This window comes from Patiria miniata, unplaced genomic scaffold (assembly GCF_015706575.1).
Source record: "Patiria miniata isolate m_02_andy unplaced genomic scaffold, ASM1570657v1 HiC_scaffold_17, whole genome shotgun sequence".
Lineage (NCBI taxonomy): Eukaryota > Metazoa > Echinodermata > Asteroidea > Valvatida > Asterinidae > Patiria > Patiria miniata.
The window spans coordinates 10,277,522-10,300,872 of NW_024037055.1; the positions used below are offsets into that span (position 1 = coordinate 10,277,522).

Below are 23,351 nucleotides of genomic sequence, written 5' to 3' on the forward strand. Positions count from 1 at the left end.
ACTGTCCAAGGTATTTATGAATGTGTATTAAAGTTCAACAGTACTCAAATAACATGATTCATGTCCTCAAACTGTTTACCAAAATCCCCTACAACACCCCCCCCCAAAAAAAAACCCAAACTTTTTGGTCTATGGTCACAACCACCTATACACTGAGAAAGGTCAGGACAGGCTTACTAGCCATTTGTACATCCAACTTGTACAGAACATTTTCACAAATTAGTTCCTGAAAATGGTTCACTGCCTTTCAGCAGGAACCACGGTGTTCACTGGGCCGTTGCTTTGCGCGTGAACCAGTAATTATGGTTCCAACAAACAAATTGTGGGTTCACTCGAAACACACCATAACTGGGACCTAATAGACAACTTCCCAATAAAAGTCCTGGACACAGCAAATATATTGATGACACAAACTATGCAGCATCATGAATTTCTAAGAACTTTATTGACAAATTTGGATTAAAAATAGATACATCTTCAATGATTGAATAATACCAATTATAGAGACGTCACTGATAAGAGATGAGAGGCCAGCTCTAATTTATGCTTCTATCAGATACAGGTGGAACATGCACGATTCTTGCTGTAAGGTTTATGCATCATATGGCCCTCTTGTGGTGGGTCTGTGTACAGTCGGGGTTACACTTTAATCGTAGATTTATATTTTGTCAATGACACCTCTACTATGTAATTTTTCCTGTGGAATTGTTGGTTGTGCAAAATGAGGTTCCTTTAAAGGCATAAAGGATCATTAGCTTTTCATGCATATTGTTCATTTCCAATAGTAACACTGCTCAAAATGATAATCCGAAGAAGAACGTTCAAAACCTAACCTATTGAAGTTTCAGCTCGGTGGACACAGCACTTTTTGAGAGCACAGTGTAAAACCATGCACAACTATCGACTGATTGTTGGAAATCACCAACATTTCTTGATTTCTTCTAAATGACAGCAAGCCATGAATATTTTCATGAAAATATTTCACGATCTTTAATCCATGTAAGCCTTTTTTATAATAATTTGGTAGGTTACTTTTGGGATAAATGCAAATGCTCCTATATGCCTTTAATACATTCTCTCCCCTATTCAAGACAAAACAAATATATCTATAGCATTCTTTGGTTTTAACTGGTTGAGCATTTTCACATCTTTGATCATGCTGGCATAAAGACATGGTTAGGACCAAACGAGAACCCAAAGTTGGCATGAGTTTTAACTTTATCAACATGGCAGGAAGGAAAGCAGATGATTTTATTTTATCAGTGCAAGAATCTAGGAGCTTGTATCATTTTAGATATTTGGAGGAATCGGAAAGATTACAAGCAAACATACCCAAGGGCCAATCTTCACTGATAAAAACCACATGGTTACAAATATCCAAAGCGAAAATGACTGTTTCAATGAAGAGACTTGAAGAATTTCAGGACTAATTCAAACTTCTCAAGGATGCGTGCTTGGCAAGACTAGAAGCCTGTGGAAGGGCTTATAGTTATAATAACATGCACAAACAAAATACAACACAGAGCACAGAACAGACAATTTGTGCTGATATGCCATGTGAGTGGGTTCCACAGCCTCCTTACGTGTTCCTGCAAACAGCTGTTATGTTCTCAACTCATTCTCTTTTTAGTCCCCATAAGTAAACTTTCTTCAGAGCAGATAAGTTGTGAGAAGTTTTGACGAGTTGGGCCTTGGTTGTGGAAAGCATCTGAAGTGACTAGTGTATCATACGAAATTGAGTGAAAGAGTATGAGGAATACATGAAAAACTTGAACTGCTGTAATAGTTTGCCCCCCAAAATACAGGGCACTCTTTGGGACCTCTGTGAAAACAGACATTCTCAAAAGCTGTCTAAAATATTGAAAGTTCCCAAAACTTGTTGGTGTTTACAGATCAACAAACACAGCTGCTGTGATCCCAAGAAGTTTGGGCTCGGCTGATTCATGCCCAAGGTCCAGGAGTCTACTGACCAGATCACCAGTTATACCACAAGAATACAGAGCCAGTGTCTTGAAGCTGCTATGCACACAGAACTTGCTTAACACATAAGAGTCCTTCTTAGCAACTCAAGGTTACCAACCAAAACATCCAAAGTAATGCATATAGCTTTAGACTGGTTCCCAGATGACATCTACTTAGTGAGAATATTTCTCAAGCAATATTTTCTGCAGTATAAGCAGCTCCATGCTGGTTCCACTTTCATGGCCCTGACTACCTTTACTTAGTGCAGACTTCCCGCTCACTACAGCAGAAAATGAAGTTAGCGAATATCACAGATAAGCAAGAGATTCGGCATAAGCACGTAGATGTTCACACAGCTTACAAGTTGAGTCTACAGTTTCTGTGGTAGAGCTGTAAGCAAGGAATGACACTCATAAACACAGAAGTATGTGCTTAGCAGGGCCATGAAATTGGGCCCTGCAGGTCCCTCTTAGATCGTCAGGTTCAGTCTTTTAGCGTTCCTGTATGAAGATGGTCTCTTGTGGGCACAGCCCAGCCTCTTTCAGTGACTTGTCAAAGTCCATGTAGGAGAGTTTCCGCCTGGGGAAGTTGGTCACCATCTCGTAGCGCTCGTTGGCATAACCTTCCTTGCCCACCAGTTTCACCAGAGTCTGTGAGTGTGAAGATTAAAAAAACATATGAAGATAAGTTTTTTGCAGTTTGATTTTTTAATTTTCTTTCCAATAGAAGGGTTCGTTTCATGTAAGTTTCACGGATGTCGAAGAATCACTAAAACGGACACAAAAATGTATCCCTCACAATGAGTGTCACAACTCAATGACAGGTACAGAAATAACTTTCAAAATGTTAAACCATTTTATCAGTTCTGAAAAAGAAAAAAGGTTTAATAATCTTTGTAACATTTCAAAAAACCCTACAAACTGAAATCAGGAAATGCTATTTTACTGTGATTACAGAGCTTTTTATTAGTTCTATTTAAACGAATTCATCATCCCTGTGATATTCAGATTTTAAAAAGTAGTCAGGTGACATATGGTTGGAATCGTGACCGACTGGTCCAAAGCACCAAACTTAGCAGATAGATTCTTATAGCCCTGGAGAAGATATTTAGAAGGGGTGACACCTGAAATCATTTTGGGAAGGGTGCCTAATTTGCATAAAGCGTTAATCCCTACTGTGTAATATATTTATTCCCATATTTGGGTAGATGTTTATTTTTGCTATTTTTTGAAAAGCACATTTTGGGGATTTTACTTACATATCCTTACTTAAATAACATTTTCTTAAGCATATCGGAGACTTGAAGATTATAAGGACATAATAAAGATCCAAAATGGCTACCATTATACCCTAAAGTTGCGCGCATTCCTTTTCCCTCAGATATCACCAAGTAGTCTTGCCAAACCTCAGTATTGATTACCTTCAAATTCCCAAAATTACTTACTGACACAGTAACCCTAACAAAAATAAATGGGAAATCATGTGAAAAATTAAATCATCTTGATATTTAGCCCACAAAAACAAAAAGGGGTGAAAATGAGGTGTCCGTAAATTGGGCTAAAAACTAGGCGAAGCCTGCCCAACGTGGTGGACTTGATCAAGTTCCCCGTTTTTGTTTTCTGGCCTTAATATCACAATTTTATCATTGTTCACATGATTTTCCATGAAGACTTAATCGAGTAACTGTGCCAGTAAGCAACTTGGTGATTTTGAAGCCCATCAATACTAAGGTTTGGCAAGACTACTTGATGATATCTGGAGACAAGGTTAATGCGCGCAACTTTAGAGTATAAAAGTAGCCATTTTGGATCATTACTGTGTCCTCATAATTATCCAGTCAATCTTAAATGCTTTAGAAAATGTTATTGAAGAAAGGGTGTGTAAGCGGAATCACCAAAATCAACTTTTCAACAACAAAAAATTAAAAATATACTCAAATATAGGAATAAAATATATTACACGGTAGGGATTAACGATTTATGCAAATTAGGCACCCTTCCCAAAAGAATTTCAGGTGTCACCCCTTCTAAATATCTTCTCTAAGGCTATAACAATATATCTGCCAAGTTTGGTGCTTTGGACCACGATCTTGTCCAAAATTGGGTCTAAGCCACCTGACTCAAGGCCAAGAGAACAATGCATATTCCTGGGACTCTACAGACAAATTTTGGTGCTGGAAATAAACAAGAGTCCCAAAAACTTGCATACTGTTTTCAAAAGCCAATATTCTGCATTGGAGGAAAGCACAATGCTTTAAGAATTAAAACAAAAAATGGGGGGGGGGGGGGAAGAGAGTATGCACTGCAAAGTTGCTTTATCCGCTACAAGACTTAGCCTCGCCTGCTATGTGGGGAGGCAACTTTTCCACCTCTCGCATGCTTCATGCTTAACTTTCCAGGGGCACTGAGCTCAAAGCAAAGTAGCAGTGGCTGGGCTGTACCATCTTAAATCCTACAAAATCCTACAAAAAACTCCAAGATTTGATGGATCATTGGAGTTATGGTTGAAGTTAATGCACTATCAATTTGAACAACTCTTAAAATGGGTTCTTCACTTCACATTCACAGACATCAAATGAATCCTAGTGTTCTCTCACCAATAGAGGAGTGTCTTCCGACAGTGAGAGCTGTTTCCTCTTTCCGTCTGGGAATCGTAGCATCAGCTTGGCTTGTGACTGTTCCTCTGCAGAACCCCAAAACATGAAAGAGAGTTACACTGGCATCTCAATACATGTAGCAATATACAATAATGTTATCTGCTGTGACTTGGTCCATGGCACTTTGTACACCTAAGGCGGTGTAAATGGCAGCCAAGGCACTCAGGGGAATTCCACTGTGCAGTTGTAGTCAACTCCATCACATATCAAATCACAGGTCAGTCAAAAGTCAAATTACAAGTCCATCACGAGTCAGCCACAAGTCGGTTTTAATGTTTGTCAAGTGCCACACTTTTATTGAAAGTCGCGCATGACAGGATAGCTTCCACGAGGAACATAGCTCAAATTTCTTTTTTAAAAATCGGTCAAATATCAGCCATTCCGCTACCTGTTCATTACCTTATTTTAATAATCTCTGTCAATTTTTAACAAGTGCAGGCGCATGCAAATCCCGACCAGCGGCCAATTTAGACTGGCGCATGTTTAACTTGATTAGTGCATTTCAAAATCAAATATTTGATCGAATCCAAGTTGGAATAATCAAATACTAAATTATTCGAAAATTCACAGCCCTAATTTATATAGCTTGGAACATGGCTTGAAACTGAAGGACTTGCGATGGACTTGTAAGTAGGCTGTACTCTGTTCATCATTCAGTCATGCATGGCTAAGCTATCGGTGTGTAACAACGGAAAACTTTACTGTTGTTAAACTGACCTGCATCAACTTCAGTCTTGCCGTTATTAAGACTCGTTTCCGCCATTTCTGTCCTATTCTCAGTGATTCCATCTAAAGCATTTGACACCTTCCTTTTCACGTCTTTATCTGACCCACCCCCATGATTATCCCCGTTGCTGTTTTGGTTGACTGTTTTAGTTCTCCCTTCCTTCTCTGCGATGGCATTTCCATTTAACGATGACAGCAAGTGTTCCGTTTTCTCAACGTGAGATGGAGCAGCTCGAAGTGAGTTCTGCGACAAGGAGGAAGGGTTTGTTGGTGGAACCTTCTTGGAGCTGTGGTCGCCCACTGACTCAACCACGCAATCCGAGTCGCTGGAGTCGCGGCTGGAGTTGCTCTCAACATTCACAATGAGATCATCATCATCGTCCTCAATTTCATCCTCATCGTCCTCGTCGCCAGAGAGACTGATTGTCTCAGGTGTTTTCTTATAGGACGAAGCAGCGGCTGATGAGTCTTTGGTGGGCTGGGCACTTTGGGAGGCGGAGCTGGAGGATTCGGCAAGAGAGGCGGCAATGGCTGCTTCCAGTTGGGAATCTTCACTGGCGTCTAATATGCTCTTGGTCTTATGACAGGAAAAAAAAAATTACAAAAAAGACTTGAAAACAAAACCAACACAAAACAAAAACCGTGTGAGAAAAGAGGTTACCTGTCTCACAAAACATCAAAATGTACTTCAGTTTCAAATGGAAGATGCATTCAGCATTTCAGCTGGAATCAGGTTAATAGCTTAGAATGCCAGTGTCATTTGTTGTCAAAGATTGTTTGATTCAACACTTCAGACTGGTTCATTCTCGGCGCAAAAACTAATGCAACGCGAATGTGAATTTGTGACATCACGGTAAGTTTCCACACTGCAAATTTGCAGTATTTTAACTCTGGCGCATGCAGATCAACAGCCTTTACTCTCTGTGTGCAGTTTTTTATCATTCAGCCGGAAATGCCAATTATCTGCCCCATGGAGTGCATTGAAGGGTTCTCATTTGCTCACCAGCGCAGCTTACACCACTTGAGCCTGCAGTAAACATTGGGGATTCTCTTTCAGCAAATAATGAAGTGTTTTGTAGAGTGTAGCAGAGCAAGGGTTGACAGATACCAGTAATGTCTGCATTGTTGAGCTGTTATGCAGCCGTAATGTAACGTATTTGCTTGTACCCAAGGGTGTAAACCAAGACTTCTGGTAGAGGATGGTCAACTGCAAAGGTTCTGAGACCAGGGAGACCTAGGCCATACACATGCCGGGGCTTTGTTATGAATATAAGGGGAAATTGGTACAGCACAGCACAATGGTATTCAATTTGTCAAGTTCAAGTGACCAGCTTGGTGGATTGGTTGAAAGTAACAGAAACGGTCTTGTGAGTTGTCTCATTTTGTCACCGATATTTGTGCCTGAGCAGTTCAGCAGGCCATCAATTCATAAGTATAAATCTGTTTAGGGCCAAGGGCCCTAGATAAAGAAGCATTTTGTCTTTAACTGATTAACCAACAAAATCACAGAAACTGTAAGGCCATCGGCTTTCCTCAAATTAGGAGGTCAACAAACCCCCTAGTACTTCCTCAGGACTACCCTGCTAAATCCAACAGTGTCCAACCGGAGTGTCCTGCTCAATCCACTGTGCCTTATTTTCGGTTGTCTGCTAAAGTCAACGGAGTCCAACATGGCGTTATAATGCAGTTTGCATTTTGCATGAGGAATGTTCACAAGGGGTTTACTGCTCAATCCAACAGGCTCCATCGGGTATATGACATAGTTGGATCCCGTTGGATTCAGCAGGGTTAGGGTTAACGACACACATTTATTTTCTAGTGCTTGTAGAGGTACAATAAGCTATAGATCCTGTAGGGGTCCATTATATGGGCTCCGTGCACATTCACGATGGGAATACACTATGGGTTTGTACACATTCAGAATTTTTTTTTAGTTGTGCATACTTCGCCTAAAACGGCTCTCCAAAGTGGCCAAAAGCGCAATCTATTGTTCATGCATGCAGTCTATGACCCTGTGCATAACTTACAGTTCTGGCTCTTTTGGCAGGCGGTGATGACAACGTGTCCTTGTCAAAACATGGATGGTCAGATAGGAACTCCATGACTGTAAATGGAAAGGAAATCAGGATCAGAAGACAATGTGAGGACTCTTAACAATGTGTCCCAGGCTTAGAGATGCGTGAAATTACTAGAGAGCTAACTTGCTGTACACAATGTAGCCTGCCGGACGCATCAATGTTTGTGCATTAATCTATTGATGTACCCGGTATCTATTTGAGTAAATGAAGCAGATATCTCCAAAACTGAAACAAGCAGTCAGTAAATGAGCATTTCAATTCGCTCTGTAGGAAAAAAGAGTAGGGCTATTTCGGAAACACTGAATTCATGTCCAGCTTTTGCTTAGCCTCTGGCCCTGAAATTATTTGTAGACCTTTTAATGTTCAAATCAAATGGAAAGACTCAAATGTTGGATTTCCATTACAGGATTTAAATAACCCACAAAAGAAATCTTTTGGGGAAGGAAAGTATCTTACCGAGGTCACAAAATGATACACTGTCTAGTTTCATCCAAGACACAAGAAGCTCGCCTAGATGGGGACAAACAAAATTAGAATTAAGACGGCTACAATATAAACGAAAAAATATAAACAAAATAAATAAACTTAAAGCCAGTTCATATGTTAGCTTTCATGCCACAAAGTTTCTTGTGTCTGTGTCTGCTTGCATAAATACCAGTGTTGTAGTCGAGATAGTGTTGAGTCAATAACAAGTGCTCCAGTCCCAAGTCAAGTCACACGCTATATATGAACTATGACAAAACCACTCCTTTGTTATTGTTCATCCCCTGGTACTTGTGACTGGACTCATGAATTACTTTGGACTTTTCATATGATGGAAATTGTGTCGGGGTGATGTAAATCAATATTAGGTTTTGCCTTTCACCGATGTATAAACACTGTATACTCAGTGTGTTACCTCCCAAGTGTAAGTTGGGAAAAATCACCCGAGTGGCACTCGAACCCACAACCTCCTGTTTTCTAGTGCAGATGTCTTACCACTCGACCACCGAGCTTGCGGGATCGGTTGGCTGGTTCGAATCTGATGTACATGTAGCAGCGGGTACCGCAATTAAACTATTCATAAGATTGAATTTGCGTCGGGGTGATATAAATCAATATACTTTGGACTTACTTGTGATGGCATTTGTAACGTACTTGTGATGCATCGTAAGGCCAGTGACTATAACACTGATAAATACTCCATACAAATCCGCAATTCAGACACATTTATATATTCTATCATGAAAGAGAACTATAAACAAGTGCAGTTCTTGAAATAACACTGAATCTGTGTTGTTCCAATAACATTGTTAATTGTTTACCTGTTCTTGGGTCCAGTATGGAAACATAGGGGAACTCGTTGACCCTGTAAAACTGCATATATCTACGGCCTTCATCACTATCATGATACACCTGAATACAAAAACACAAAACTGGTTATAGAAGACGGCAGAAGACGGCAGATGATGTCAGTGGATCACTTAAACGGTGCCTTTCCAAAATCAATGGGCAGTCACGTTACTGCATGTCCTCTATTTTCTCAAATGCAGGTGCAATAGTCCGGTAGATTGAAAATAGACAAAATGCCACAGATTAACCCAACTGATATTAAATTAGGCTTTTGAAGCAAACTCTACAGTATGTGTGTGGAATGGAAACAAAACAGTAGAAAATTTTACTCTTTATACCAAGTTTAATGCTGAAGTCAGTTCTGAAGACAATGATAAATGTTTGTAGGCTTTGTTAACCAGTTCACATCAGATGATGTGTATACACGCAAGGTTTTGCCGTATTCGGAACAGATGACGGATAAACACACAACGAGCAGAGCCGGAAATATCTGTCTGCAACCCGCTCGCAGCGGGCGAGGCCGGAAATATCAGGGTGTGCTACCCGCAGATGATGGCCTGAACCCGTCTGGCATTGAGGTTCGTGAAAAACAATCTCGAGCCTGGGTCCGGTTAATGTCAAAATAATCCCGGCGCGAAGTGGTTAAAGGAACACAGGTTCATTTGCTCTTTGTAAAAAAAACCATTTCATTTGAGGCAACAAAATTGCTCAAAATCTTAAGTAGGTGCCTAACAACAAATCTGTTGAAGGTTTAGTTCAGTGGCTACTATACATTTTGAGAAAACAGAGCAAAACCTCAGCAAATTTTTTTGGGTCTCGTAACTTGATTCCATTGCTAATGGCAGTTTACTTTCAATCAAATACCATTTCTGGCAGGATAATTTCACAGGGTAGTCTATTTGAAACCAGCCCAACTTTGAGCAAGGCATTTCATTAAATCTGTAAGCAAATTTCTGGGTTATTACCAACATTCCTACGTGCCTTTAATTTAAATGCTTGCACAACCATGTCCCAACACTCATTCCTAATTTCCTGCTCACTCAACACAGCCTTGGTGCTCAGCCTTGATTCCCACTCTATTACCACTCTAGTACCCCCTCAATGGTTGCAAGGGGAGAGTTGGGAGAGACCACTGGGAGAGACATTTGAACACACCTGAATCTCACACAAAGACGCTAGGAGTTTGTGCAGATTCAGAATAAAATCAGTCATGCATACTTCCTGTGACAAACGCGCAGCCAGTACGCACGCAGTGTGTCCCTCCCATTGGAGCTCTCAAAAGTGGTCAAAAGGTGCCTCTACTGTTCGTGCAGGGAGCCAATAATTAAGTCAACCGTAGAACTCAGATAAATGCCATGGGTCCCAGTGGTTACGGTGTTTGACTCATGAAAGAAGGAACATGGTGTTTGTGCCCTTGGGTAAGACACTTAACTACAATTGCCTCTCTCCACCCAGGAGTATAAATGGGTGCCCGTGAGGGTCGAGGACCGATTGAGCGCTGATATCGGCTGCCGTGTGGTCCCATGGCCTGATGAACGGGGTAATAATTGTAAAGCGCTTTGAGATTGTTGATACGATGGAAAGCGCAATATAAGCACAATTGTTGTATTATATTATATTATTGAAAAACATATTGGGGAGGGATGTAAAAGTACCTGCCAAAATATGAAAGACTCTCTGATGATACTGCGGACCGTTGGGTCACTCCATACATCCCTGTTGAGCTTCTGACAATTGAATTCCTGTACATCTTGAACATTAACAATCAACCATCGCCCCTGGCTCTGACCAGCCTCTCGAGCCTAGAAAACAGAACAAACGAAGGTCAAACTGATTTTGAAGCAAGAGGGGCCCAACTTCAACATATTAATTTATTTTGTGGAAGACAGTCCCAGGTGCTAAAATTTTGGAGGTTTCTGTCAATGGACTGAGTGCAGAGGGTGATATAAGACACAAAACTTGCGTAGATGCAAATGACACAGCACCACCAATTGCAGCTGCCACATGAATAGACTTCCCGCTATATACAATAAAGCAGAAAAGGTGCGTTTGTTTATGGTGTAAATCGAGGACACACACTGCAACATCATCGATGAATCGAGGACAGAAACCAAATTGAGGACTCCTCAGTTAGAAAGCATGTACAAAACCAATGAGAGCTGTTGCAAAAAAGTATAAACAAAGGAAAAGGGAAGAGGAACAATAGAAAATCCTCGATTTACATCATAAACAAACGTGGGTGTTCCTGCATGGCATTACGCCTGAGGACAGACAACAAAAGGAGCACAAAGGGGCCATTGATCCTCGAAGGAAGGTGCCTATTGTCCTCGAACGCAGGTTTGTGTGCTTAGTCAATGGGAGAGTGTTATATTACAGGGACAAAGGAAAACACAAAGCCAATCCTCGGAAGCATAGCAAAAAACGACTACGTGTGTGTGCGTGTGTGAATAGCCCTACACCGCATTATGAGGCAGTTTTAATGGGAACTTTCTGCTGTCCCCATAGCGCTTTTGGTACCCACAAATACCTCGTATTGACGAGTGTATGTCCCCACAACTACGGAACAAGAATGTGTGTACGTGTATTACATACACCTCAAGGACATGATTTTTGCACTTGATTTTTAGAAGGGAATAAGGTGCGTTTGTACCAACCGTATTGAAGGTGCCTTTGTGCATCAGATCAACAGGGGGTCGAAACAGGTCCTCCAGGGTGCGTATTTTGGCTGATTGGGGTATCTCGTTGCCTTGGTTACGAATCAAGGCTTCCTGATGCCCTGCAAAAAAAAACAATACACAAACAAAAATCTAAATGTAATGTAGAGAGGAGTTGTTGCCAAGGAGGATAAGTCCCAACAATCTTTGCTGCTCTGAAATTACAATATGAGCTTCAGAAAAAAATGTTGCTGATAAGAACGAGATTTCCCCCAAACAGAGCCTGTGTCCATTTGATGGAGACCATTAGTGGTCAGATTAGCAAACTGGGCAAAGCCATGCATTTTAAAGAAGGAGATCACAAGAATGACACAACAGCAGCTATATTCATGCATGGGCAAGTGTCAGTATATCTACACTTTGCAACAGTGTTGTAGTCAAGTACTTTTCCACGAGTACAAATACGAGTACATTTCCAGGGGTACACTTACACATATTCCCCAGTACTTTTCAGACATAAAATAAAAACGAGATAGTTCACGAATGTAACAAAGGTGAACCCTTGATCAAACCCAAACAAGTTTACCCAATAGGACAACTTAAGTTAATTTGATTTAATTAAACCATGAAGTAAAACTGGAACAAGTGGGAGCCAAGGAGCAGTTTGATATTTTTACTTTATGACAAGTATGACTGGAGTCACGCATTCGATAGCAAACATTTCGGGACAAAAGTGCATGGGCTTGCCAGGATGGGGATGTCCATGTGCCCTCAATCCTCCACAATCCTCCAACATTGTATATTGCATTCAGTCTCAATCCTCCAAAATCTTCCAAAATCTTCCAAAACCACCTGTAGGACTTTGGAGGATTGAGGAAGGTTGGGGTTAATAAAACAAGATTATTTCCATTAAATAGTTCCAGCAAACAAGCTTATTCCTGTTATGTGGTCGGACAAATCTGTTGGTAGAGAACCCAACATTCCATTGACCATTTCTTGCCAGGTAAAGTGCCTTCAGTGTTTTCCGTGTGATTGGGGGTAAGGAAGGTTTAAAATAAAACATTTTTTGGAGAGATTCTGTGATTCTTACGTGTTTCTGCCTGGAAGTCCCGGAACTTATCAAATATAGACATCTGCCCGCCTCTCCGCCTCGGTCGAGGACCTGACAGTTAGGGACAAAAGCAAAGATGAATGAAACAGAGATGAGTGACAAACAGTGCAAAAAGAAATTTGGGATTGGAAGCCACGCCCTACAGAACACCAAATGTTCTTGGGCCATTTTTTGGTACAAAATTTCATGTCCTATATGACATGATTATATGTCCTATACTTTTTTGCTTAAATTAGCCATTTGATAAAATGACAACATAGATTGGCTTATGATGAATGCATACAGGCACATAAATGGGTCAGTCTACAAATTTGGGGTCTACGTTTTGACATCTGTGATTATATAATTCTGATGTACTCGTCACTGCGGTCGTCCTCCAAGAATGATTATGAATAGAAAACTAAGTACCCAACAAATGAAAAATTGTTTGAAGTCCTTCTTAATGATACTTGAATGGTACCGGTAACTCACAAAGTACCAAGGTAACAGGAACAAAAAAATGTCACAACTTAAAACCCTAAATTCATAGAAATGCCCCACATACTTAATTCATAAGGTAGGAAAAGCACAGAGACATGTATACAAATGCACTTTTTGCCAACATGTTGTATATTATTATTATTAATATTTGTATATTGTCTTCAATAATATCGATGACACTCATAAACTCATCTTTGGCAAGGCTTGATTTCAGAACCCTTTTTTAACAATATGTCATGTAAATGTGTGCGCAAAAATAACTCCGATTTGGAGTTTTTCATTCCAAGTCAAATTTAGACTCTCACTTACTCAAATCCTGCCTAATATCTAGACACTTACCAAAAGTTGGCACTTCTGGAACCATAATTTCTCTCTTCTGAGGTATAGGTGCTCGGACGCTATCACTGATTCAACAGAAGTCAAAAGTAAAGCAAAGTGATTAACTGTACATCAGAAATTTACCGAATAACAACTGTGCTAAGTCACATTTGATGTAAGTTAAGTTACAGTTCAACATTGTGCAAGTACATTTTTTGTCTGAGCAGTCTTGTGTCATCTTTCACCCTATGACAGAGTAGTCTTAACATGATTAAATATGTGGGATGAGTACATTTTCAAAAGCTGCCCTTACTCAGGTGGTATTTCTGGCACAGCGCTGCCCCCGGATGGGCCCGCTGAAGCCCCGGATGGGCCGGCTGATGCCCCTGCTTCAGCCGTCTCAACAGCGCCCTCAAGCTGCATGCCAATGGCCATCTCCAGGTTTCCGTTGCACACCTCCAGCAAGCGACGGCCAACATCTTCAGTAGCCCCTTGACAAATGAAAACCACATCATAGGTCATGATTACTGACAAAAACTATTTATTATTCGGCCAAAAACTACTGGTGAGCACTACTTTTATTTACATTTTCCTTACTTGAATAATTTTTTCACAGTTTTCACCAAGCAAGCTTTGAGATAATCGCAAGGGCAGTTCTCTTTTTTCTCTTTTTTTAAATACCGCCACGTTTCAGGACTGGGTCATTCCGTGTCAAATCACCAAAAAAAAATTAAAGTTTAAACCCCACCCCTTTCAAATTGGTTAATATTTGGTGTATGGGGTAATTTAGGCTGAAAAAGCTAAAATTTTAAGTTTTAGCGCCATCCGATGAACGCTTTTCGAGCTACTGCTCACCATTGTTTGTCAATTTTGGTCAAAATGGGCATGGCCACCAATTTTCAAATGAACATATTTCCATAACCTGTGAGCCAAATTTGTTAATCTTGGTTTATTTGGAAAGGTAACATCATAAGGAATCCATTACTTTTCATGTCAGAGTACTTTGAAGTATGATGACCTTTTGACCTTTACTTTGAACTTGAATTTGACCTTGTGGATCACATGACCTTGAGACGAACTTTGATGAAGATTATACCTCAACATGTTTTCTACAAAATATCCAAAAATTGGAGGTATTATATTTTTGGTTTGGTTTCTAGCTCATCTAAAATTTGGCATACGTGTTGCAAAATGTGATATCCCTATGCATTGTACTAGTGGATTAAAGCAGGGATTTCTTTTGTCCCTGAAATGTGCATGTATGTATAGGGATATCACCTATAGAGGGCGCTATAGAGAGTGAATTATTGACAAGTACGTACTATATATACCGAGTGAGACGGCTTGGGATGTCTTGGATGCGCGGATGCGGAGTGGATGAGCATGAAGTCATCAATAGAATGATGTGCGCTTTCTTGCAAATCACGCAATCTTAAGAATGAGCGCGCATTCTTAAGAATGGGCACACATTCTTAAGAATGAGCACGCAATCTGAAGAATGAGCGCTTATTCTTAAGATTGCATGGGAATATCACGTGTGCAATTTATGAATTTTGCGCAATCTTAATAAACATTGCACAGCATAATTATGTTAAACGAAATGTATAGCGATTAAAGAGGAAATAATTCATATAATGAGGAAAGAAAATGATCTATGCTTCTGTACTCGTATAACTACGATAATTTGAATCAAATTAAACCTGTTATTGCTTTTTCTGCCCACTATGGGAAGTTTTGTAATAACGGAGGACTGGGAACTAGTCTGGGAAGTGTTTCGTTTAGGCTAGACAAGTTACAAGTCCCTGTATGTATCATATGCATGTCACAAAAAAACGATGTCCAGAAGCTGCCAAAATTGCTCTTTTGACTCATTCTTCACATTCTTCATTCTTACGCCCCCCCCCCCTTGTTTACCCAAAAATCAAAATTCTTTCCACTACACTATTATTATGTCTCTTATTTTTTCCCGGTCCCCCGAATACGTGTATACTTTTCATCGTTAAATCTTTTCCTAGGTAAGTGACCTTGCGTTGCAAACAGTATAATTGTTAAGAATCAGTGAATGAGGATGCAGCTAGACTTGCCAAGCGCAGCTGGTGCTCGGCAGCGACAAGACCGTTATCTTGTCGCGCATTCTTAAGAATGTGCGCTCAATCTGGAAGAGTTTTTTTGCGAAGATTGCACAAGGATCCAGTTGCGCAATCATAAGAATGTGCATACGCATTCTTATGATTGCGCAAATCACAAAATAGCGCACAACAGGAACACGACTAGACCCGTGAACGTGGCTTGTAAAGTACGCCATGCTCTTGTACATGTTCGAACCAAGCGAAATCGTCCTTCCATGACAAAGACTGAACATTGCCTTTATACCCTGTGATAAGTATTCACATATCAAGCTTTCTTGGACATGTTGAAATCTGCTTTTATGCCAAATCTGGCATTTAAACGATATTCGAGGTAAAATCTGGCAAGATCTCGACGTCCTGCAACCTCCTCCTGATGCATGTAGTTTACCACTTGATAAACGCTGCAGATAATTTGGTATCGCACTGACGCTCCGGGCACTCCTGATGTCCGGATCATAAGTGCGATTCCAAATTATTAGCTGCGTTTATCACTAGTCCGAGTAACTTAGACCCAACTTATCGCCTTTTTAACATTCGGACATGGTCTGGCGATAGTGGGGTCCAAGCTAATAGTGCGAGCTGAACAACACAATTCTGTCACTGTTCCAAAAACCAACATTTTCCAACAAAAAACCTCAGATTTCACCTTCAAAACGGCCTCCAAATTACTAGATACGCCAACTGAGGTACAAGTAGACATCGATAATTAAGATGGTTGTACTGAAGTTTACTTACGATCCGGATGGAAAGTGAAATTTCCCGTTCAATTCCGAGGGGTCCCCTCGCGATCGTGAACACGTTAAATTTCCGATTCGTGTTAATATTTGAACGACGCGATGTGGTCTTCATGCCCAGCGTACATTCAATGGTTCCCGTATCCCGAGTGCGATTCCGTTACCGAGCGCGCGCGATGCATCGATTATGATAATGAGTAGACTGGATCGCGTTAGTAAACACAAGTGCATTTCGAACGGTAAAAGGGAATCGGGAACCAGCTTGAACTGGTATCCGTCCATAAAAGCTGCCCTAGTTCCCGACCCCCTATTATCGTTCGGGTACCACACCGCTTTCAGGCGCCGCAAGTGAGTTCAACTTTGGTTGTCGCGGAAAGCAAGACAACGAGAATGCTTTCCTCGACAACGCACCAGACGAAAATTGAACTCACTTGCGGCGCCTGAAAGCGGTGTGGTACCCACATACATTGCGCGCGCAAATTTGGACGACAGCCGTTGGAACTGGCGGTTTTTTACGGACAAGCCACCGAAATCATCAAAAGTTTTCGTATTTGTTTTTTTTGTGGTCTGTTTCAAGTCGATCATTAGGCTTCGTGAATGACTGCTGAATGTACATGTATGAGGTATGTAAATGAAATCTGGGGTGGGATATTAGAGGTGAAAATGGACAATTTTTGAGAGGCCATTTTTTTAGGGTCTCTTGCTACCACATTCTAACGAACAGGTTATTTCTCCAGCGCTACATGTGAATGGATATGAGCATGTCAGCTGGAGTTACTCAAGCTAAGTAGAACACGACTAGAATGGAGTGGCCCTGTACCAGGAATGTCGGTCGTTTCGTACCCAAGTCGTTTCGTACCCAGGTCGTTTCGTACCCAGGTCGTTTCGCACCCAGGATTCATTGCACACGTGACAAAGGGTTCCAAATCCTTTTCTATTGAACAACAATGCTACTGTCAATCACTCTTGGTGGTTCACAGGACTTGTGTTGACGGCGCTGCGGTTTGTTTTGTTTGATTTTTTTAACCTGCCACTGCATGTTTTTTGTTCTTCTTGGAGCTTGGATTTTATCTACCCTGCGGTTTGTTGTTTTTTTTAGGTTGGGTTATGATCGATGATGTTGTTCTTCTATATTGTAGCGTGATTTTCTTTGGTTGTTTTTTTTTTTTGAAATTGTACTTTTTGTTATTAAATTTCATGTTGAATTTACGTAAACGTCTTCCGTCTTCTATAATTATCAAGTTTTGACTTTAATTAAAAAACTATTGTAAGTCATAAAATGCAATTCAATTGTTTTTAAAATTTTCAATGTTTCAATCTACCCTGGTGTTAATGTTTTCACTCTTCTATAATTATCAAGTTTTGATTTCAATTCAAAAAATGTTGTGAGTAATAAAATGCAATTCACTAGTTTTGTAATAAAAAATGCAATTCACTAGTTTTGTAGTTTTGCAGTTTGTATCATATCTGAAAATTGGAACACCATAACTGTAACGGAATCAAAATGACAAGCAAATTTGAAACCTTAAAAAAAAAAAACTTTAAAAAAACACAAGTCCGGGAGGTTCATACGTCAATGCACTTATACATTCTCCAGTTACCCGGGTTTTCAAGGGGATAAGGCTTTTCCTTTGAAATGAAAAAAAAACTATGTAGATCCCCATACGATAGATTTTAAATTGGTTTAGGCCTATTGTGTTATTCCAGTGTTATATTCTTCGAAGTGGCTATCGTTACGGCACTCGTTGTTTAGCGCCCTCTACGATATTTTTTTGATACGCACGCAGGTATATAATTATTTGTTTCCACACGTTTTATCGAGCAGTGCGCCAGCTCAGCCGATAGAGGGTAGGATTTTGCACCGCGAGGTTGCGGGTTCGAAACTCAGTTTTGCACTCGAATTTATTTCCTTTTCTAACCTGAGAAATTGTACTTTTTGTTATTAAATTTCATGTTGAATTTACGTAAACGTCTTCCGTCTTCTATAATTATCAAGTTTTGACTTTAATTAAAAAACTATTGTAAGTCATAAAATGCAATTCAATTGTTTTTAAAATTTTCAATGTTTCAATCTACCCTGGTGTTAATGTTTTCACTCTTCTATAATTATCAAGTTTTGATTTCAATTCAAAAAATGTTGTGAGTAATAAAATGCAATTCACTAGTTTTGTAATAAAAAATGCAATTCACTAGTTTTGTAGTTTTGCAGTTTGTATCATATCTGAAAATTGGAACACCATAACTGTAACGGAATCAAAATGACAAGCAAATTTGAAACCTTAAAAAAAAAAAACTTTAAAAAAACACAAGTCCGGGAGGTTCATACGTCAATGCACTTATACATTCTCCAGTTACCCGGGTTTTCAAGGGGATAAGGCTTTTCCTTTGAAATGAAAAAAAAACTATGTAGATCCCCATACGATAGATTTTAAATTGGTTTAGGCCTATTGTGTTATTCCAGTGTTATATTCTTCGAAGTGGCTATCGTTACGGCACTCGTTGTTTAGCGCCCTCTACGATATTTTTTTGATACGCACGCAGGTATATAATTATTTGTTTCCACACGTTTTATCGAGCAGTGCGCCAGCTCAGCCGATAGAGGGTAGGATTTTGCACCGCGAGGTTGCGGGTTCGAAACTCAGTTTTGCACTCGAATTTATTTCCTTTTCTAACCTGAGGCTTCGGAGGATTTTTTTTAAAAGGGAAATAAAGTCCGAATTTCATAAAGTTCAAATTCACTTTTTTCCTTCTAATTTTATATTTTCTTGTCATGTTTTTTTTTATAAAAGTTGCCAGGTTGCAGTCTACCGTAACGATAGAAAATGGGAAATGCGTTACGGCTGCCGTAACAATAGCCACTGCGTATATTCTTTCAATATGAGTTTTAAAAATTCAAAAAGGGAAAACAATCTTTAAGCATGTTAAGGGCATGAAGGGCGAATCGGAAGATGATTACGTTCATAAAAACGGGAACCAAATGTGTTTTCCAAAGGATTTTTCGCCGCTAGAGGGCCCACATTCGGTAGCTAGGCCTACTGTGCGTGAATGCCACCGCATTGGTCGAGACTTCATCAGTTTTAATACACATTCTGAGGCAGAATGATCGACAGTGAAACAGACAGCCAGTTATGTAGGACGCAATCTTAATCCCTGGGAACTTGATACATCTTAAATGATGCCGCGCGTCGGTGACGTCACAGGAGCGGGTTTGCATGACTGGCTTTTCTCCTTTGTGCATCATAATTGACTGTGTACGAAACGACTTGGGTACGAAACGACTTGGGTACGAAACGACTTGGGTACGAAACGACTTGGGTACGAAACGACTTGGGTACGAAACGACTTGGGTACGAAACGACTTGGGTACGAAACGACTTGGGTACGAAACGACCTGCTTCGATGTACCGGGCGGTAGGTAGGCCTACCCGAAGTCTGATTTTTGGGGGGTTATTTTCCAGTTGTAGGGTATTCTGCAATAACTCCATGCAGTGTCAATCAACACCTATTCGTTCACAATATGTGGAAATCTTACCCGTGATAGCAGCAAACTGCTTGACAAGTCCGTCCATCGCAGGACTTTTCGACTTCCCGCTGGCCGCCATCTTCATCAAACTCGTCGCTTCGGATTTTCCTCTATCACCCGAAGAGGGCGCTGTGCACCCTGAACGCTGAGCTAGCAGCAAGATCATCATAATTATTATTATGCTGCGATAGGCTGTGCGATCTTTAATTTAACGTCGCAAAAACCCCAAAACCGCGATTTAACTTGTATGGCTATTGTTATCTATATTAACATAGTCAGGTAGCTTAGATCTAATTTTTGACAAGATCGTGACCGACTGGTCCAAAGCACCAGACTTGGCAGATAGATTCTTATAGACCTAGTGAAGATATTTGGAAGGGGTAACACCTGAAATTCGTTTTGGAAGGGTGCCTGATTTGCATAATTCGTTAATACCTGCGTGGAATATATTTATTCCCATGTGGGGGTATATTTTAAAAAAATATTTTTGAAAAGTGTATTTTGGGGATTCCACTTACATATCTTTACTTCAATAACATTTTCCAAAGCATATAAGTGACTGAATAATTACGAGGACATAGTAACAATCAAAAATGGCTACTATTATGCCCTAAAGCTGCGCGCACCTTGTCTCCAGATATCATCAATTAGTCTTGCCAAACATCAGCATTGACGAACTTCAAATTCACCAAGTTGCTTACTAGTACAGATACCCTATTAAAACCTTATGCAACATCATGTGAAAACTGATGATAACATTGTAATGCTTAGCCCAGAAAACAAAAACGGGAAAAAACTAGGTGTCTTTAAATTGGCCTAACAAGTAGGTGAAGGGTTGCGTGCCTTACATGGGAGACTGGAACAAGTTCAAGGAAATTCCCAAAATTATTGGTGAGAAAACGTTTTGGTGTAGACAAAATTATTGTAAACAACAATAATCTCTCATTTGGGGGGAATTCGTTGAACTTGTTCAAGCCCCACGTTACCCTTCGCCTATAGTAGCCCAATATATGGACACCTCATTTTCTCCCCTTTTTTGTCTTGTGGGCTAAACATCAAGATTTTATAAATTTTCACATGATTTCCACTTATTTTTGTTAGGGTAACTGTGCTAGTAAGTTACTTTGTGTTGAAGCTCATCAATACCCACATTTGGCGAGACTAGTTGATGATATCTGAGGAAAAGGTAAATGCGCGCAACTTTTGGGTAAAATAGTAGCCATTTTGGTACTTTGCTATGTTCTCATAATTATTCAGTCACTTTAGCTTTAGAAAATGTTATTGAAGTAAGGATATGTAAGTAGAATCACCAAAATACACTTTTCAAAAAAATTAAAAAATAAAAATATACCCAAATATAATATGGGAATAAATATATTACACGGCAGGGATTAACGATTTATGCAAATTAGGCACCCTTCCCAAAAGAATTTCAGGTGTCACCCCTTTTAAATATCTTCTCTAGGGCTATAAGAATCTAGTCTGTCAAGTTTGGTGCTTTGGACCAGTCGGTCATGATTCCGACCATATGCCACCAGACTAACAGGGATATTTATAGGCATGGGGTTTTGTGGTTTTTCTCTCTTCTAAATATATCTAAGTTTAGTTTTGCGCAGGGCCGGTGTGGACGGTAATTCTGTCCCCCGGTAAAAGTGTCCGGGGGACAGAATTACCTAGGTAAAAGTGTCCCCCCTGTCCCGTTAATTGTGTCCCCCTTCAGGTAATTCTGTCCCCTCCAGTTAATGGACCGATCCAGTAAGCCCCGCCCACTGCGCACGTGGGCAAATAACCACGTGCTCCTCTCCAATGCCACGCTGCATTTTCCTGCCGCGCGCATCATACGCGCGTGCACGCATGTCGGACTTCCTTGCACGCACGTCGGACATAAATCACGGCTGTGATTGGTCAGTACACCATGGGGCGGTGCTTACTGGATCGGTCCATTCTGTCCCCCCTGGTTTTGCACGCATAAGTTGTTATATTGATGTTATTATAATAAATTCAGCGCACAGGTATACATTTTTAGATTTTTCCACCCTTCATCAATAATTATCAAAATGAAATTAACGTTAAGATGTTAATCAACCGATCTATGTTTCTGCAAGAAGGCACGCGTAGTAATACTCAACCTATCGCTAGCGCGCACGCGCATCAGCCGCCGATACGCGTGTGACTGTCATGGCGGACTTCAATGAGGAGAATTGGCAAAATTATACGCGACACGGGTCACTGCGCCGCAGGCCTGCTGCTGGTGCAATGTTGTCCCCGTCCCCCCCGGCCGCGGCCCATAGGTGCGGTATCGCGCGCACGCCCACCATGCAAATCGTTCGCTGGGCCCGAAGTCGTCATCAAAACGGGAGTTGTGCTTTGACGTAAGCACCATTCCCAAATTTAGCAAGGCGCCGCGCAAAAACAGTTAATAACTTCACTAATATACAGTCTGGGTGCTTGACTTGTGACGTTGCACGGGGGCACATTTACCAGGGGGGACACATTTAACGTCGTGCAGGGGGACAGATTTACCAAGAGGGGGACAGGTTTACCTAGGTAAAAGTGTCCCCCCGGACAGATTTACCGGGTCACGACCCGGTAGATCTGTCCGGGGGGACACATTTACCAGGGGGGACAGAATTACCTGCCACACCGGCCGGGCGAGCTGCGCTGACGGGCATCCATGGGCCCAGCCCTTGCTCTGTGCACATTAGCCAGCCGCTCTGTATAGAGAAAGTGGCCAGAAATAAAGTTTGTTGCGAATGTTAAAGTTAAAATTACAATATTGTCCACAGAGTGGAGCAAATTCCTGGAGGGAGCATGGCACAATGCAGCCCCCCCCCCCGAAGAATACCCCCAAAAAAAGGTTTCACAGCTTTGTTAATATACTTGGCGTCCATCCATCCTGCCCGGTTTAGAATTTGCTGCGATCGGAAATCAGTTGGAGTCGGCAATTAGCGATAAGGCCAGAGAATTCCTGTTTTTTTTTTAGATGATAGCCCTACTTTCCAGATATTTTGTTCTTCTTCACAATTTGCCTTGATCAGCCATATGGTTGCGAAGGGCAGTTTCTAAAGGTTACGTAACACTTTATTTTGAATGAAACTACATGTACACAGACAGACATGGTCACGTTTGGGGGTGAAATCTTTGAAAATTAATATTTCCAGTTTGAAAAACCGTATGTTAATGCAACTTTCAGGATTATTTCCCCTATAATGATCCAAGTATGTGCTAAAAGTCGTTGTGATATGTTCTTTAGTTTCCGTTGAAATTGGGAAAATAGGCCTTGCTACTTGCAATTTTGAAAATTGTAACACTGGCGTGCGCACTGATAGCTATCAATCTTTGCAAGCCTCACGAATATTAATGAGGTTCCTATCAATTACGGTGTGCGGTAAACCTTCGCATAAAAACCTCCTTCATGACTTGTTAATTAACGTATATCACCTTTTTGCCGGCTTCCATTGGTCGATACCGAGACCCAAGCCATGTCACGCCGAGTGACCGTGCTAATAATATGCCCGTCATCATTGTGGGCTGGGCCGAAATCGGTCAGCCGGGCCGTAGCGCCTACGGTGCTTTGCTGAGCAATGCACATGGGGTTGGGTCGGCAAATAATTGTTTTGATTCTCTTCGAAATTTTCCATGGAGATG

At 40.8% G+C, this 23,351-nt stretch overlaps 1 protein-coding gene across 1 annotated transcript; it reads right to left on the reverse strand.

The window, feature by feature from the left end:
* Positions 1–423: 423 nt before the first annotated feature.
* LOC119723790 (UBX domain-containing protein 7-like) lies at positions 424–22,385 on the reverse strand. Its single transcript, XM_038194651.1, has 13 exons — positions 22,339–22,385; positions 19,713–19,853; positions 13,631–13,808; positions 13,339–13,403; positions 12,499–12,570; positions 11,409–11,530; positions 10,410–10,556; positions 8,727–8,817; positions 7,879–7,932; positions 7,372–7,448; positions 5,336–5,921; positions 4,559–4,644; positions 424–2,612 (listed from the first exon to the last, which is right to left on the reverse strand). The coding sequence occupies exons 1-13, from the start codon at positions 22,373–22,375 to the stop codon at positions 2,454–2,456; spliced, it is 1,815 nt and encodes a 604-aa protein (XP_038050579.1). The 5' UTR covers positions 22,376–22,385; the 3' UTR covers positions 424–2,453.
* Positions 22,386–23,351: the final 966 nt, after the last annotated feature.

What these genes read in the sequence shown, in the direction of transcription:
- LOC119723790 (XM_038194651.1), bottom strand. Translation starts at nt 22,375, where the DNA reads ATGCCCGTCAGCGCAGCTCGCCCGGCCGGTGTGGCAG. An exon ending in TCGCCCGGCCGGTGTGGCAG is followed by an intron (nt 19,854 to 22,338) that starts GTAATTCTGTCC and finishes TCTTGCTGCTAG; the next exon opens with CTCAGCGTTCAGGGTGCACA. An exon ending in GGACTTCCAGGCAGAAACAC is followed by an intron (nt 11,531 to 12,498) that starts GTAAGAATCACA and finishes TTTTTTTTGCAG; the next exon opens with GGCATCAGGAAGCCTTGATT.